Genomic DNA, 18,808 nt, shown 5'->3' with positions numbered 1-18,808 from the left:
ATGTCACGATAAACCCCTGACGAAGGGTAATCCCGAAATGCATTGGGTGTTCTTGAATAAATTGTGACCTGTTAAAACATGTTTCTCCTGTGTTGTCAAAAGACGTTGACAAAGAATTGAAATGAGTAAAATAAATCGAAGCAAACTAAGGATAAAAGATGGATAAAAAATGGAGTAAATATGGATCAAAGGAAGCATAAACATAAGTTTGATTTATTGGACTTATTTGAAGGCACGGCTGTGCAGCTTAACGGGGTCATAACTGGCTCCTCTTCAGTTTGGTTTCACAATTGCAGCGCAATTGGGCGGAGCGCGGAGGAAGCTTGCACGCCGAACAAAGGTTGAAAATAAATGAATATGGAGAAAGGTAGAAGTGAACATATAAAAGGGGTGTGCATCTCACCACAACTGTCTTTGTCAGCCATGACATGGCATGGAATACATTAAATGAAACCAGTCTGAAAGCGACTGGAAGCTTTAGAAATGCAGCCGCATTACAGCAAGGCTCTGAACAGTGGTCGAAGTGGGGGCAAAAAATTAGGGGAACTGTGGGCAGAGACTCAGGGGGCGGGAATAAGCAGAGGATTGGATTAGTGGGCGGAGTCGGAGGTGTGGCTAAAAATAGCAAAACATACCCAGATCGAGCCTCCCCTTCCCACCGTCATTCTGGCATCGATCAATACCCTGCTTTATACATACCCATGTTCTATCCTCTCTTGAGCCGTCCTCTTGCCAACCTACATCTTGGCCTCACTCTTAACCCTGATTCCAGCAAACCCAGATCTAGCCCTCCCCAATTTTAATTCCTGCCATCGCACATTACTCCGCTTCTAACATACCCAGATCCAGCTTTGCTTTCGCCCACTCTCACTTCCTGGCATTGAACAAAATTCTGCTTCTGGTATAGCCAGGTTCAGCCCTACCCTTGCACCCTTAGCCCCTGGCATAGTCGTTAGTATGCTTCTACCATACTTAGATCCAACCCTCATCCCGTCACCCTTAGGTTCTGGCTTCGCTAACTAGCCAACTCCTTGCATACAGGGTATATCCTTCCTGTCACCTTACTTCCTGGCATTGTCCTTTACCCTACGTCTAGCACCCCAGGATCAAACCATTCTGTTGCCACCCCTATTTAAGGCAACACTAATTACTTTACTTTTGAATGTCAGGAGCCAGCTCTCCCCTCACCATCCTCACTTTCTAGCACTGCTCATTACCATGCATCTAGCATACCCAAATACAGCCCTCCCATCACCACCCTTACTTCCTGGCACTCATTACCTTGCTTCCAGCATACCCAGCTTCAGCTCTTCCCTTACCGCCTTTACTTCATGTAATAGTTTATTGCCATGCTTCTACCAAACTTAGATCTAGCCTTCATCTCGTCCTGCTTAGTTTCTGAAATCACTCACTACAAAACTTGGAGGATACCCAGGTACAGCCTTCCTCTGACCCACCTTACTTCCTGGCATTGCTATTTACCTTAGTTCTAGGAGTGATTCAGCCCTTCCGGTGCCATCGCTACTTCCTGGCATTGCTAGTTACCTTGCTTATAGCATTACTAGAGTTAAACCCTATTTGCTAACCTTACTTCAAGGTATCCCAAATTACCTAACTTTAAGCATACTCAAATCCAACCATCCCCTCACATCCCCCTTCTTTCCACGATTAATTTGATCCATGTTTCGTGCCTAGGATCTTGTTGTCTAGTTCAATTATGTATGTCTTGGAAAAAGAGAATCTTTTATAGGAGCCCCCAAAATCGATTTGCACAAGGCCTTGTTTGTTTTAATTCAGCTGGCATGTCCTTCTCTTTGTATACCTGTTTTTCCGTTACACGAAACATTCCAGAGTTTGGGATGTGGATTGTGCAGAATTAATTTGTTTTAATCATTGATAGCACTTAAAGGTCTGGTGCTTGGTTACTTCATTTGTCCCTGACGTAGTATGCATGTTACAGTTGCATCAGTTTAGCACAAGTCAAATAGTCAACATTGACATTTTAAAAATCCTTGGTACTTATTTGACCTTAGTGTGCCATAGAGAAGGAGGAGCACTCGGGAAACACTCTGTTATTACATTTTAAAAACATTTACTTTATATGTTAATAAGAGGCATTTCTAGTCTTTTCACTTCAGAAGGAGCTGCGTAAATATCCCTATAAATCAAGCCAGTATTATCTGGGTTTTCTAAGTAGCAGTGTTCTCTCATGTTTTAGCTCTAGTGCAAAAAAAAAACCAAAGGTGTTTTTTCAGGACTCGCATTGCATGGGTACCGTGAGTGCAGGCGTGGCAGCTTCATCTGTATTGATTAATTTGTTTGATCCTTGAGGGCTGCACTACAGGCAGTCATCTGGTGGTTTTTGCCAGAAACCGTGACACTTCGATGTCATAAAAATGAAGTGCTGTTTTAGAAATTGTGTGTCTGTGTGACTATAATTTTACATAAGTGCCTTCAGGTGAATCAACCTTTTGTAAAGCAAAAGTACTACTCATGGGCAAATAATAAAGAATGTTTTTTTTCAGACCATGTTTATTTTGTCTGTCTATTTATGGGTGCTTGTGTCCACAAATATGCATGTGCCTGCATGTACTTATGTTTCTACCTGTGAAGATGTATGCGGGTCTGTGTGTGTGTGCGTGTGAGTGTGCATTTTTGTGTGTCGGTATCTAACCATGCATTCTTTTAGAAGCTGCATGGGTGCTCCTCTACATACTCATATGCATACACACATTTCAACATAGGTCTATTAATACCCACACACATTTTCACAAATGTGTTTGTAGCTACTACAGCTCACAGGTTGTACACGTTTAGCAAATTATAGCATACATACATTTATCGTTTGGCATATATTTATCGTTTGGCATATATGAAGTGCTATGGCAAATCTGGCAGAAATAGGACGTTGTCAGGAAACGCACCTCTTCGGTGGAGGAGCAGGAGGTTGTCACCTTTCTTAGAGAAAATGTATTGCCCATCTGTACTTGTTCTGAGATTCTGATAAGCAGCTATTTGAATATTTTCATCTTGCATTTCTCACTTTGTGTGTGTCTATCTGTTATCTCGTTTGTGCAAACCTAGCCAAAGGGCATCAGGGTGCAGCACATGGTCAAAGTCAATGAGTAATAGGCAAGGTAGCTGTTTGTGGGCTGTTTATTTGGTAGAGGAGTAGTGCATGGTGGGCCATTTTCTCCAGCTTACTGTGCTTATAGTTGGTGGCTTGATATGGAGAGTAAAATGTAAATTGTGTTTGTGCAGAGTAACTCTCACTGCAACTACTGCTTTGCTCTCACGTTGAAAAAATACAACACACACTTTGAATTGTTTTCGACTGCGTCACAAGCTCATTAAATGCTCCAGACATTCTCCAGAAGGTAGTTGATGATTATCAAACCGTTTTCATTTAATTATTTCAGGTTTTGCGACGCTTTGGATAGTCTGATAATCTGACGCACGGCTAAACACTTGTAAGGACCCAAAGGCGAGACCTATTGGCTATGCCAATGCTTGTTCTATTAGCACGCATGAACAATAACGCCAGGAAATGGCTGCTCTAAGCGTGCAGAACTAGTGACCATCTAGCACACACTGAATTAATCCGAAAAGGACTGGGATGAATCCAGCTACACTATATGGTATTAACAACAACACATTGTTTTAAATACTTTATTTAAAACTCCTCATTAAAAGCCACTGTTGGATTTAAAGCCATCAAGCGCATGAGTGTGCTTAATAGCTCTCCTTTCCCGGTCAACATATACCATACTATTCTTTCACCCCCACATTAGTCTAAGTTTCAAGTCAGAAGAGCACATTCATTTTTAAAGATTCTTCTAACATTAATAAACATGTATATCATACCTGTGGTCGTTGTAGAAGGGCAGTCTGAAAATTAAAAAAAAAATGTCTTTCAGTTTTTTGTTGATGACTTCTGTTACACTTAGCAAAACTACTAATACACAAACCATCATCACTTTACCAAATACTTTTGTTTTGAATATCACTTTCAAAAAATGTTTATTTTCATGTTACACTTCTCATTCAGTGAGAGAAACAATACATGAAACATTGCAAAACTACAGAACAATCAATGCATGAGGCAGTCTGATGTAACACATTTCAAGAAAGAACGTAGTCCTTCTTATTAATTCTGGCTTCTTAATTTTAATGGGGGCGGTAACTGCAGTTACCAACTCCATCAGAATTATAAGTCGTTTTTGGCTGCTAAAAACGGATGGCAATCTTCATGTGAGAGCCAGAGTGGACGATAAGAAATTACTGGGAGAATGAGGCCAGGAATTAGCATTGCCCGCTCCATTTGCTTATTTATTAATGGACCCTTGCAGTCTAACTTGTAATGTGCCAGATCATCCTCACCCCTGGAGTGCACATATATCTGTGACACAGAGTATCGGCCAACTCTCATAACTAACGGCACAAACCCCCAGATGCATCAACAACCCAATTTGCGATTCCTTAAATGCAAATAATAGCAATTTAGCGATTTGTAAAATTGCGATTTTTGCATTTGGGATGATGCATCCCAAATGCAAAAATACCGCTCGCAAAGGGGCAGATTCTGAGAATCTGCCCCTTTGCAAGCGGATTTTTGTTTGATGAATCTGGGCCAAAGTTTCTGTAAATAATAATATTTCTACCTTTTCAAATATTATTTTTCCTTTTCCATTCAGAGACTTCTTTGGAATAAACACCATGGTGTGCCATTCGTGTATCGCTTGTAATCCAGGTTATTGAACTTACATCTGTGCATCAACAAAAGGCTTTCCCAATAAATTGTTTCTTGTTTAACCATGTTTCTGTCCTATAACTGTATCAATGGTTCATTCACACAGTATTGCTTGATTCCCAGTACAATTCGCGTGGTGGGTTTTTTATCAAGAAAACATCAATAGCTCTTAATATTATACTCTGATCTGCCCAGTTTCAAGTTCCTCATAAGTCATAGCCTCGAGCATCGCTCGGTCACTATTTCTTGCCGTGTAACTCCTCTTTCACGTGTTGGATAACTACTTGTATCTCCAAGTTTAAAAATGGAGGCTTTAAAATTCATCCTTAAACGTACACCTTAAAATTACATCCTTAAACTTACAATGGCATTCCAGCCTGCTCTGTTTTGCTCACTCTGCCAGCCTAGACAGAGGCCTAGCTTATGCAAATCACTACTCACCCTGCTCCACATGGAAACCTCCCATCTTGCACTGCACAAGCAACCTCAGGCTGGTTCTGACCTGATTAGGCCTCGTTAGTACCATTCCTATGTGATTCTTAGAGTTTATATATTTGTATCTCTTCCTTGAGTGACTTTACAACTTGTACATTTGCAATTTTCTCTGTTTGTATCTTTTATGTATCTTTTATGTAATTCATGTAATCCTAAATCCTTATGTATCGCAACTGGTTCTTATGTAAAGCCCTCTGACACCTTCGGGTAATGTTCGCGCTATATAAAATCGCATTAAATTAATAAAATAAGTACAAAAATTACTGTTACTTTTGTGAAGCGCTCTGACACCTTTGGGTAAAGTCCACGCTATATAAAAACGCATAAAATAAAAAAATAAATACAGCTTGAATTCTGTGGCATGGTGAGCAAGGAAGGGGCTCACATCTGTCTGTCTATTTCTTAGCAGAGCCCAATAATAGCATGTTCAATATACTTTAAAAAATGTAAAAACATTAAGTCCAGGCCATAATTACAGCGCTAAGTGACCTGGAAAAATTCAAATGAAACACTTGTATTGTGTCATGATTAGCATTTTGCAGTGTTGTCAGGTACATTGGAAGTGGCCTCCTGAGAACTTACATTATGACAAAATTAAGCACTGAGCGTGACACAGTCCTCCTCCCCGTTCTCATTTCCCGTTTTGGTACTGATGGTGATAACGTGTTTCTTAACTTCCAAATAGTATTTTGAACTTCTGTTGCCTTTTTGAAGTGATCATGTTTACTTTAATATGGGCGCTGCATGCAAATGCTTTACTTAGTTTACGAACCACGTCTGTTTTCATTTCCCCTCATTTTTGGGCCTGTGTTTTTATTAATTCTCTCAATGAGAGCATTTTGAGCACGTTACACTATGAATAATGGCATGGCCCTGCTATGTGTCTGTGTTTATTTGTTCTGAGACTTGCTGGATACCAAGCTGCTGCAAGCTTCACTGGCTCTTCTTCTCCTACCTAACTGGCGCGTTAAGCAGTGCCACGGCAGTGGACTGATGCCTCAATGTCCCATTAGAATACTAGGAATAGCAGAAAGAGAACTTTGGTTCATGCTGTTTCTGCTACACATCTCAATAAGGCAGTCTGTGCTATCTCGTCTTAGTGATAGATATAACACAAGTTTATTATGTCTGTTGCAAAGAGAAATAGGCACATGCACATTTTATTACTCTAAAATGTGGACAGCCTTTTACTGTCAATTAATGAGGGCACTGCAGGTGATAGCTGCTGTGAGTTAAGTTTCTCTATGGCAGATGAACAGATCTCCTGTTCTCCAGAGTCTGGGGAAGGTGTGACTTCCCTAGTTTTCTGAGATCAAGCTTATTAAGCCTAGTTGGGACAGAAGTTGCGAAAGGGATTGACTTCAGGGTAGCATCCCAACCCATAGTTACTGACCCTGCCAGGAGGAGCTGTGAGGAGCCTCCGGTCGCTCCTAGAGCATGATTGTAAGAGACGAAATCAGGGCTTGCTGAGTGCAGCTTGCAGGGCTATGTGAAGTAAACTAGCCTGAGCCAGCTGCTGCCGCTCCATCACCCGCCGAGGGGCGTGATCAGGAACTCTGGATGCTCTAACCCTGCAGGTGCAGGTAAGACTTCAGACCCAGTAGGCCCTGGGGGCACGTACTTGGTAGGTAGCGCTGCGGCACTGGACACTTTGACACTGATACAGAGTCAAAGTAGACTCTTTAGACAAGAACTACTAGTTGGGCTTACCCTGAATATTTACTTTAGTGAATGGGGAATGTTAGACATGTCAGCCTTATGGTAGTCTTCCTCCACACTTTTTTGCCATACCCCATTTTTTCTGATGTCGATTGGTGGCCTTAGGGCTCTGTGCTCTTTACTGCTGCTAACCAGTGCTAACATGCATGGGTTCACTCCTTTAAACATGGTAATAGTGGCTCCAACTGAGTTCAGAGACATGTAGAACTTTCGCCCATGTTCTATTCCCCAAGCAGGGAAGCCCATCGAAGTTCAATTATTACTCTGGCTTTTGGCTGAAGGATGATGTGTCTACACCCTCTCGTTTTCTGAAAATATTTTTGTTTGCTTTTAGGTCTTTGCACTTCACCAGTTCTAGAGTGCTTGTGCTCTCTCCTTTAAACATGATAACATTAACTTACACCCAAATGACATACAGACAACCCCATGCAACCTATCTATCACCTATAATCTCCGTCTCCACCTTCAACTCATAGCTGCCAACATTTACACTATGCCACATCCTACACCTTACATCACCACTCATTCTAAACAACCATACACATCCGCACATATTGTACTATAAACACTCTGTATCGCCAGCCACACTAAAACCTGTACTTTAGACTGCAATTTTTAACTTATACCTATCATCACTACATTGTATACCGCTATGTCTTACATGAGCACCTGCATCCACCTATGTCCAATCCCCAGAGCAATTTATTTATTCCTCTTCACATCCACTGTAAGCTCTTGCTGTAAGTGGGACAAGAAACATGCAACAATATTAACACCCACTTCATCATCTACAGCCTATATCTACACTAGTACCCAAACATACATATCGATCCATCTACACACCTGACAATACAACTATATTAGCTACACTATATTCCACAGCACCATATGTATTATACATGGGGTCAGATGTACGACCCTTTCATTTAGCGCCTCACAATTTGCGACACATTGCAAGTCGCAAATTGCGAGGCGCTAAATGAAATGTACAACAGTGTGTTTACACTGTTTTGCGATTCCCAATGGCGTCGCAAATTGCGAGGCTCATTAATATTAATGAGCCTCTCGCAATTTGCGAGCCCATTGTGAATGTCAGAACTCCCAGGGATGGTGGCCTGCTGGGCTCAGCAAACCACCATGTCTGGGACTGCTTTCTAATAAAGCATCTTTTTAAAGTTTTTTTTTTTTTAATGCAGCCCATTTTCCTTAAAAGAAAATGGGATGCATTTAAAAAAAATGCAAAAATTAAATGTTTTCTTTTCATGTTTTAGAGCAGGCAGTGGTCCCTGGTAGCACTGTCTGCCCTTCAAAAAGTATTTTGCATGCATTTGCAAACGGTAAGGGGTCCCCTGGTGACCCCTTCCCCTTTGCAAGTGCATTACCACCTACTTTAAGTAGGTGGTAATTGCGAGTGTTTTATGACCGCAATTGCGGTTGCAACACATTAGTACATTGCTTTTGAGACTCGCAATTTGGAAGGGAATGCCCCTTCCAGATAGCGAGTTGCAAAACATATTTAGCCATGTCTGAAATGGGGTGGCTGAGTGGGCTAAAGAATGGTGATGGAATAAACCCAGATCAGTTGACTGGGGGTGAGTGTTTGATTTGCTCAAGCGCTCCGTCCATCATCCCCTTTTGTATCGCTTTGTTCGCCCTAAGTGTGGCAGGGTATGCTCAGACGTGAGTCCCTTGCTCACTTGGCCACTGGATTCAAGATAGCCTGGCTGATGAGGATTATGAATCCGAAACCGGTCCCAGGATGCTTGTTTCCGGTCCATGGAAGACATGGCTTGGCAGTTCGGGCTGTACTGTTCCCATGAGGCACAGGGTCAGACTGATTTGCATATGGCCATGTCTGAAATGGGGTGGCTGAGTGGGTTAAAGAATGGTGATGGATTAAACCCAGATCAGTTGACTGGGGGTGAGTGTTTGATTTGCTCAAGCGCTCCGTCCATCATCCCCTTTTGTATCGCAGTTGGTGGACTGGCCAGGATTTTGTTGTGGATGAAGTTCCTCTTGGTGTCTCTAATCTGGTTGTGGTAGAGTGGGGAGACCTTTGCTGTTTGTTGCTTGTAGCTGCTTTTCTGCGGACCCGCTTTGGACCCTGTTAGCGCTTCACCACTTGCGGAACCCGCTTCGCGGGTCCCGCTGCGCCCCAGAGGTTGAGGGCATATTTTCCATCTGCGTGGGAGGACCAGGGCTGCGAGCGTGCGGGGCAGGACTTCCATTCCCAGAAGCCCCTGCACACCGCGCCTCTGACCAGCTGGCCGCTCTCCCTGGCCGTCACCACGCCCCGCCTTCAACCCTACGGACCTTCCATTTAAGTAAAGGTTACTACCCGCTACGCGGGAGCGTGCGGGAGGGTGCCGGGAGAAGCCCGGGACAAGGGCGGGACCGTCTGTGGCCGTCCGGGGCCGAAGGAGGCCGGGCTGGGCCACCCCTTTTCCATTTACAGGCTTGTGTTTGTTTATTATTTAGTTCACACTTGTCTCCCAGGTTCTGTTAGCTATCTGAGGTCATAAGGGTGTTAACAACTATGGCGAATACCTTGAATAGCTCTGTCCTAGTGACTTCTGTGGGGGATGCTGAAACTGCAGTGATGGGGCCTTTAGATTCATATTTTAAGCGTCTGCCCCAAGATATCGATAGGGAAATTGCCCTGGCGGAAAGACGCGCAGGTCGAAGGTTATCGATCGAACTGATGCAAAACCCCCTTGAAAAACATATCGGACAGTTTCCCTGCATTAGTCACCCCGTTATCATCTACAGTATTGCCATTGACACAGGATACATTGTATGATATATCTGCATGTAATGAGCTGTTGGGTGCCTCTCCTATAGATACAGTGGTTACCGCCCCTTCTTCAGAGCATTTAAAGGGTTCTAATATTGCGTGCATAGGACAGAATGTTACAGCTAAAGCAATTGTTCAGGTACACGCTGCCAAGTCCAAAGAATGCACAAAGAGGAAGAGGGTTACAACTTCAAAAAAATCAATAGTCCCTAATCCAGCAAGGAAGGTCAGGAAATTGGCAATTAAAACGCCCTTAACCGATGTCCGAGTTGAACAACTGAGTGGGGTAATAAGGGGGGAGGAACCGGCTATTGTAATAGACTTAGAAAATCCTAAGATTCCGGCACCACTAACAACAGAAATAACTCCCCCCATTACAGTTTCTCCGGGGCAAATGAGGATTTACCCGGATCATTTATTGGATCTGGAAAAACTTATACGTTCCCTCTTAAGTCCCCTTGAGACCAAACTGGAGAAGTTAGTAAAACAACTTGACCATCTTGAACAAACCAGTTTGGATAATTTTTTCTCAGTAAAATCATTAGTAAAGGCTCAGAATAAATCGGTCGAGAATGGGCGACAAAATAATCCAGTTGAGCAAACTTTGGGTGCTACAGGGGCTGAGTTGCCTCCCACTAAAGTAAGTGGGGTTTCTACTCAGCAGAAACAGAGTCTGAATAATAATAAAAAAAATCCTCCAGTACCCCGACCACCGGTAAAAAACAGTGGCCCTGAGTGTACTAATACCAACTGTACTAGCATCATGGCAAATAGTACTAAGGATAGTATGAGAAACGGTGCACCTGTGGCCCAGAAAAAGAGCTCCCCCGTGCCACCTACCATGGCCTGTGCCCAGGGGACACTGATAGACATAGTTAAAAACCCCGCTATAATTGTTGATGGTTCAAAAGGGCCGCTTGACGCCCAGTTAGTAAATAAGGGTGGCTATGTAGGAAATGGTAATTTCAAAACCGGTGGAAATAACGCTACCTTGGCTTTGGGAAATAGTGCTCCTGTGAGCGTTGCTGCGCCAGATTACTGCCCACCAAAATCTTATGCAAATAAATTTCCATCTCGAACACCCCCGGTCCAACTTACCCCTGATTCCTATCCATATGTGGCCATTCTTACCAATGTTCCTCCTCTACCAGATGGCCAAAGGGAGACGTATGATATGTTAAAAAACAAAGCCATGCATTGGCTGCGGGTAAATAGACCCCTGCCAGGAGATGTGGATGGATTGATCATTGGGGTTAGAAGGGTCAATTGGATTGGGAACACTTTTAAAAAGCAGGGGGGTGAGTGTATTATAATTAATTTTCAAGATCCAAGGGTAGTAGGGATAATTACAAAACCTGGATGGAACATTAGCTTTGGTGGGATTGGCGTCGTGGACTTGACCTTTTTCTATCCAAGATCTCAGCCATACTACCAAGGGGGGATTGAGCCACTGAGATGTATCTTGCCTCCACGGGTGGAGGTTAGCTCTTTCCCTGCTCCATTTTTGCGTCCACATGATGGCTATAATCAGGTTTATGGCCCTGAGGGTGGGGCGGGGTACTTGAGACGGGGAAATTGTCAAAATTTACCAACGCACTACAACACAGCCCCTATTATGGATTTGGTTAACCGTTTTAATCCTTTATGTGATCTGAACATTAACGGTTGACTACCCATACTCCCAACGGCACCTACACTAGCTGTACCCGAGAGGGTAACCTCTCTATCATGTTTATTTATGACCTGGAACGTTGCAGGTATAAGAGCTAAAAGATTGGACCCTACCTGGATACAATATATCTCTAAACATAAGGTCATAGCTCTGCAAGAAACATGGGATACTTCACTTTCTTTTCCCCTAGATGGCTTCCTAAGTTTTATAGTACCCGCTAGCATTAGTAATGCGGGAAGAGCAAAAGGGGGTCTTATTACACTTTTTTCTTTAGATTTAGTAGGAATTTTTAATTTAATGAATTCAGGTTCCCCAAACATTTTAGCGATAGAATGGATAGTCTCACCAAGCTGTACCATATTAGTAATTAACTTTTACAATGCTTGGGGTGGAGTAAATGAATTGGAGCACGTGAATTGCTTGGAGAACCTGATAAATAAATACAGTCAAAATTCAAATACTCATTTCGAAATTTTCTTAATGGGCGATTTTAATAGCCACAAATGTGATTTGCTTTGTCAATCACTAGATGCAGATAGCCCGGATGGAGCCTGCATCCCTCATTTTGAACACACTAAGATGGGGGAGTCTCTTGATTTATTGTGTGCTAATTTTAATATATATGAACCGTATAAAACTGCTTCTAATGAGAAGGTCCCCACTTTTAAAGGTACGATTAAGGGGACGATTATTGATTACATATTTATGTCCATAGGCTTAATCTCTAAGACAAGTGACTATAAGGTTACTGTCTCACCCCATAGTGATCACAACCCTCTGTCAACTGTAATACACTGGAGTGACTTATGGCGCAGACAGGTGAATCAGCCCCGGGTTTGTGCCGTGGCGGTGCCCAGTGATCAGGGCAGACGGCTTAGATGGGGCATGGCTATGGAGGAACGGTTCATGGAAACCTTACTCCCCAAAATTGAGCAACCGATAGAAACTTGTCTTAATCAGACTGCCTCGAATCTTCAGGTTATCACGGCTTTTAATAGTATCTGTGCACTAACCGCCAAGGATCTTTTAAAACCCAAATCAAAGTACCCTACAATGCCCCACAAATGGTTTGATAGCAAATGCTCAAGGTCATACAGAGATTTGAAATTGGCTCTTAAGGCTAAGGAAAGGGATAAAGAGCTAATCTCTCGTCTGAGACGGGCTTATAAAGCGAACGTGAGGGCAAGGAAAGGCGAGATTAAGGATAATGCATGGAATGATTTACTTAATGTAGATGTCCTAAAAGACAGTAAGCATTTTTGGGAAATTATTAACCACCCCTTTTTTATAGGGGAGAATAATCTGAATACAGACTGTGTAATTCCCGATGAGAGATGGGTACAGCATTTTAGTAACATTTATGGGGGTGAACCATCAGTTTGCCCAATGACTACTGAGGTGGCCCATTGTGCAACTACAGTGACATTCACGGAAGAGTGTGTCCTAAAAGCCATTATGGATACCATTAAAAATAAGGCCCCCGGCCCTGACGGTGTCCCGGCAGACTTTTTTAAATTCTGCCCAGTAATCTGGAGTAAAGTACTGTCCAGAGTGTTTAGGGCAGCAGCCGAAGGATTCCTACCTCAAACATGGGCAACATCCATAATAGTTCCCATCTTTAAGAAGGGAAATCGCGAGGACCCCGGGTGTTATCGCCCAATTTCCCTTATCGACTCTACTTTTAAAATCCTAGGTAGAGTCCTATTGGTTCAATTAAGGGAAAATTTAGATTTGAATGGGGGACTCACGAATATTCAATACGGCTTTCGCGAGAACAGAGGGACATTGGAACAATGCTCCAATCTTTACCTTCTAGTCTCCAGGTATACGGTGGCCGGGGAGGGGTCCGTTTACTTGGCATTTATGGACCTTTCCTCGGCCTTCGACCTGGTGAATAGGAGTAAGTTATGGACCATTTTATTGGAGCTAGGCATAGAGGAGTCCTTGGTGGCATTTATGGCAAGGTTACACCAAGATCTCGAGGCAAAAATTAGAGTTACCAGGGATGGAAGGTGCACGGAAAGTTTTAAATCTGAAAAAGGGGTGCGTCAGGGTTGTATCCTGGCCCCCCTTCTTTTTACTATTTATATAAATGGCCTGGGGAAACACCTAGAAACAGGATTGGCTGACGTCCCCCGCGTAGGAGAAGTGCAGATCCCAGCACTCCTATACGCGGACGATGCCGTCTTGATAGCCCGCACTGGGAATAGTTTACAGACTCTTTTGGACCGTTTCGGTTCTTTTATGGAGAATCTAGACTTGAAAATCAATGTCTCCAAGTCCCATACTATGATTATTGGGCGCAAAGTAAATACGTGCCAGAAAAAATCCTTTATTTGTAAAGGGGAGATTCTTTCTAGGGTTCCAGTTTTTCCTTATCTGGGAGTCCTTTTTGACCAAAGAGGGTCTTGGGCCCCCCAGATTAAGGCAAAAAGTCTTAGCCTGGCACGATCCTCATCAGCTTTGTTGGCCTTTGCAAAAAGATTGGGAGCCAAACCAATGGAGGCGCTTATCAAAATATACAATAGTAAGTGCGTTCCAATTGCCATGTATGGATCTGCTATTTGGGGCTATGTAGAAACGGTAAAGCTCCAGAGGATAGAAAATGGTATTATCAGGAATATTTTATCTGTCCCTGATTCCACACCCACTTTCTCTATTCATGAGGAAATAGGTTTACCATATATCTCTGACAAATTAAAATTAGCCCCCCTCCTTTTCTGGGTCAAAACATGGCTGAACCCCGAGCTAACGTTAAACCATGCCATCCTTAAGGATGTCATTGCAAGGGATAACGCCATGAGAATCCCCTGGCTGAAATATATTAAATCTACATTATTAATGCTGGGGAGGCCGGAACTTTTTAATGACCCAACTAGCATTAGGCGAGAGGATGTCAGTTTGATCAAGCAGATGTTTCTGGAGAGGGTTCGTATGGATAGAGAAGAATTGGAATTGAGGAAACCGATGGTAAGGGCATATATTATTCTAACGACCTCGCCCACCATGGAACCCTATTTAAAAATTGTGACCAATCCTCTCCATAGACTTCTCTTAACTAAATTTAGGATGAACTTAATCCATTACTCTCTAGGAAACTTTCCGGTGTGGTCAAAACCCGATGATGGTCCACCATGTGGATGCGACCAATTTTCAGTTCAAGACACTCTTCATTTTATATTCTTTTGTGACTTTTATAGTAGCGAAAGGAAAAAGTATCTCTTCCCTGTGTTGAAAGTGGCGGGCTTCTCTCAAGTTAGGCCAGCCTTAATCTTTCTTCAAATGCTAGCTGATACTTATACTATGTTTAGCGTTGCTTGCTTTTTAACTGCTGCATTTAGATCCAGGAAAAAAAGATTACCCCGGATAGACCTGTCTTAAACTTAAATTTGTTTTTAAAGGGAAATTTTAAACATTTGTAAACATATTTGTATTTTGGAGAAATAACCTGAGGAAATGTAATCACTAAGCAGAAAATTTTTGTAATGAGATGGAGTAATGTTTTAAAGAAATTGTATTTGTGTTTGCTTTATGTCTTTTATGATTTTAACAAAAATCGAATAAAGAGTATTTTGACTGACTGGTTGTGGTAGTCTATCTCGATGTCCTTGTAGGTGGTGTGGTTTTTTGTTGTCTTGGTGTTTCTCCAGTTCTTTTCCAAGCATCTGCAGGTGTGTATGACTTTTTGGGGAGCAGTGTGAACCAGTCACCTTTCCTGAGGCGTTGTCTGTTGGGGTTGCTTAGCCGGGCGCGCTCATCTGCGCAGTTGGAGATCCAGGTGTGGAGATCTCTAGCTGCGTCGTTTGCGTCGGGTGCCCAGGTGTGGTTGTCTCCGGTGAGGGTGGAGTTAAGTTGCTCGTCTGTAACTTTGCTCCAATTCCATAGTGGGTAGGAGGCTGGTTTGGGTGCCTTGGGTTTGTTGATGGCGAAGTGTACGCAGTGGTGGTCGGTCCATGATGGCTGCGTTGTGTGGCTGAATTGGACACTGTTTCCTGCACGAAGATCGGGTTGAGGGTGTGTCCTGCTCTGTGGGTCGGTGTGTTGATGAGTTGTATAGGTCCGATGCTGGTTAGGTTGTCACGAGGGATAGTGGAGTTGGGGTCGCTGGGGTTGTCAAGGTGGAAGTTAAGGACTTGAATGAGTGTGTAGTTTGCTGAGGTTATGGCGTGGGGTGCGATGAAGTTGGTGATGGTGGTGGTGAAGTGTGTACGGGAGCTGAGCGGTCTGTAAACGAGGGTTCCTCAGAGTGTGGCTTTGGGGGTGGTTTGGATCTGGAAGTGCAGGTGTTCGGCGGAGGGGAAGGTTTTGCTGTAGGTGGTGAGGCAGAGAGTGCTCTTGTGGGCCATGGCGAGGCCCCCTCCTGGGTGGTTGAGGTGGTCTTTCCTCTGGATCTTGTATTGTCTGGGATGACGGTGCTGATGTCAGGGGCGGAGGATGCATTGGTCCGGGTCTCTGTGAATAAGGTGAAGTTGGGCGAATGAGAGTTGAATAGGTTCCAAAATTCCATGGCATGTTTGTGTATCGAGCGTACGTTCAGGAGGATACATTTTAGGGTGTCGCCGGTGCTGGCGTTGGCGGTGTTGGAGGGCGGGGTTGCGGTGAGGGTCTGGCAGCAGTGAAGGCAGGAGAACTGCCCATGGGTCGTGTTCAGCGAGGCTTGTTGCCATTCTCTAAGTCGTCCAGGGTTGAGTGCGGGTGGGTGGTGGTGTCGTAGCGATGGGTAGTGGGAGGTCCAGGGTTCCTGGTGCTGGCAATGGTTGGGTCGCGGACGGGCGCAGACATGCTGCGCGATCGCAGTGCAGTTTGTTTAAAAAACACTGCATAATTTGTTTTCAAAGTGTTCCATGGTGCAGTTTGTATAAAAGTTGGGGCGGGCTGGCAGCCAGCGCCGGTAAACTCTGCTATGCTACGTGGAAGGCTTAGTTTTAGCCAAGCTCTGCGCTCTAAGTGGAGAGCGGAGTTGAAAAACTTTGCAAGATCTGCCAGCAAAGCGGAGTTCACTGCCCACCCCTACCTTGGGATGCTCAGACCACTCTGTTCCTGAGAGTGTAGTGCTGAAGGGGAACTTGGCTCAGTTGCTAATGATCCATAGTAGGTTGAGCTATGGGACATCATGTAAAATGCCTCAATCCCCACAGGTGGGCATAGTAGTTCCTGCTTGTCCTGTTCCCTCTACAGGGTTCTGACAATTGGGGGTTAAGCAGTGGGACGCTTAACATTTAGGAGCCTAGATACAGAATTGCATTGTTCATTTCCACTTTAGGTCAGTAGTATAATAAGTCCAGTAGCTCAGATGTGGGATTTATGTTGGGACGGAGCATTCACAGGGATAGGGTGAGCGGGGTCTTTGACAATTTTATTAGGGACCAGTTTGATACACTGGAGGAAAGGGATGAGGCTGTAGTTGATTCTGGGGAGTGAACCAAGGTAATATTCCAAGAAGAGAGCAATGTGGATTGAGGCTCTAGGATCCCCTAAGGTCAAATCAATCCAAAACACACAACGCATTTTCCAGAGTTTTACCAAGAGGCTCACCATCTTTAGTTTTTAGAATATCTTAGGTATATTCACCAACACAACTTTCTAGGGTACCACTGTCACAGTTTCCAGCAATAAATCCTTTGGGTGAGCTAAGTCTAGCAAATATCCTGAACTTACCGTTGGCTCCTCAGAAAGCTTACACTGAATGAGATGAAAAGGCCAGAGAATTTGAGAAAGAAAAACTAAGACTAGATCACCAGGAACACGAGGATATGTGTCAGGAGACAGGAGTAATGGGCCTGGGAGGAGAACTGAAGGAAAAGTAAAGAGAGCTGGAACGGGAAAGGCTATTCCATAAGACAGTGAAACTTAACAACAATGACAACTCCATCTGGGATAAGGGATTCTCCTTCCAGTTCGGGCTAGGTTGCAGCCAAGGTTCCAAAATATTTTGTGTCTAAGGCAGCACACTTAAAAGGGCACATGCCATATGATAGCCATCACTGGGAAAATACCTGTGGCAAACGTGATGGCCTAAGAGCGAATGAAGGAAGTTCTGATTAGGCAGTTTGGGCTGAAACCTGATCAGGACATCTAGAAATTCTGTACCTGCAAGAGTGCGAAAGTTGTTCAGTTTGAAACTTGGATTCATGGTGTATTGCTGGATTGGAATGAGTGGGTGGGTTAGAGGGATGGGGGCCAAGGACTTTCAGTCCCATACCTAACTAATGTTGACAGAGTGACTCAAGAAGGAGCGCTCTACCACACTTAGGCAGTAACTCTCTGATTTAGCAGAGAGGGATACAGAGAAACTCCCAGTGTTGACTGACAAATGCTTAGGTAATAGGGTTCACAAAGGCTAGAGCATCATGGATCTAAGACAAAGAGGAAGGCAAATTCTATACAGAATAGTTCCAAACTAGATGTTAAAGGCCAGGGTAGTTCTTATGGGATTTGAAGAGGACCCAGGAAACATGGGAATGGTAATGGTGAATCCAGGAAGAAGTATCATGAGAATCCAGGGCAGGTAGGTCCTTCCAAGTCCAAGGTGGCGACATGCTTCAAGGGCCACAAAGTTGGACATTTAAAGAGAGATTGTTAGGCGAAAGATTCTGACCCAACAACACATGTAATAGCAAGCATGTTACACTTGGGAGAAGAGACCCAAGCAGACCCGTTGTACTCAACCTAGCAGCTGTGAACATCTGGTAGAGGGACTCACATACTCTGCATCACAATCATCCTATTCCTTACACAATGGTGCAGGAAATTCGTATCAACTGAAGGAAAGTGCCTGCCCTGAGGGATACTGGAACCTTCTACACGATGGTTGAGCTGCAGTACCTTAACCCTATGGATATTCACTCTGGGACCAAGAATACAGGTTCACAAACCAGTGGAGAGGGAAAGGAGTATCAGCTTGCCAGAGATGAGATTGAGCTCAATGGAAAGGCAGCCATGATTGATGTTGGGGTAGGGGAAAAACAAAGTGCTGCATGGCTCTTGGGCAATGATTTGATTGCCCCAAGCTTAGACCAGAAGCCTTTATGGCTTGGATAGCATCATCTGTGTTGACCAGAGCACAGACTGCACTTCAATCTCAGAGTGGGACTAGGATAATTTCTGATTTCCAGGGACTATGACAAGGTAGTTTGCAAGGAACAGGCACACTCTGGGAAGGCAGCGACTTTGGAAGTAATCGCTTCTGCTCTAGAGATAGGTAAAGATAAGGCTCCTGAAGTGAATAGGTTGCTTTTATTCTGGGTTGTTTACAGAGCTGCAGGGTTTCTTTTCTTTTGAAGGGCCTACCCTAGAAGAGTTCTGCAAGGCACAAAAGGAGCGACCACAGTTGTGGGTCTTCAGAAGAAAGCTGAGGACCAGGTCAGCAAAGGAATTA

At 43.8% G+C, this 18,808-nt stretch overlaps 1 protein-coding gene across 1 annotated transcript in view; it reads right to left on the bottom strand.

Annotated features, from left to right (window-relative positions):
* Window positions 1–18,808, bottom strand: part of LOC144824333 (uncharacterized) — a 610,480-nt gene that overhangs the window by 367,434 nt on the left and 224,238 nt on the right. The window contains exon 12 of the mRNA XM_078683450.1: window positions 3,865–3,888. Within this exon, the coding sequence (XP_078539576.1) occupies window positions 3,865–3,888 (24 nt within the window). The remainder of the gene's footprint in view (window positions 1–3,864; window positions 3,889–18,808) is intronic.

The sequence above is a fragment of the Lissotriton helveticus genome, chromosome 3_1 (genome assembly GCF_964261635.1).
Source record: "Lissotriton helveticus chromosome 3_1, aLisHel1.1, whole genome shotgun sequence".
In the NCBI taxonomy this organism is placed as follows: domain Eukaryota; kingdom Metazoa; phylum Chordata; class Amphibia; order Caudata; family Salamandridae; genus Lissotriton; species Lissotriton helveticus.
Note: the sequence above shows the minus strand (reverse complement) of the source record. Positions and strands in the feature narration are given on the sequence as shown.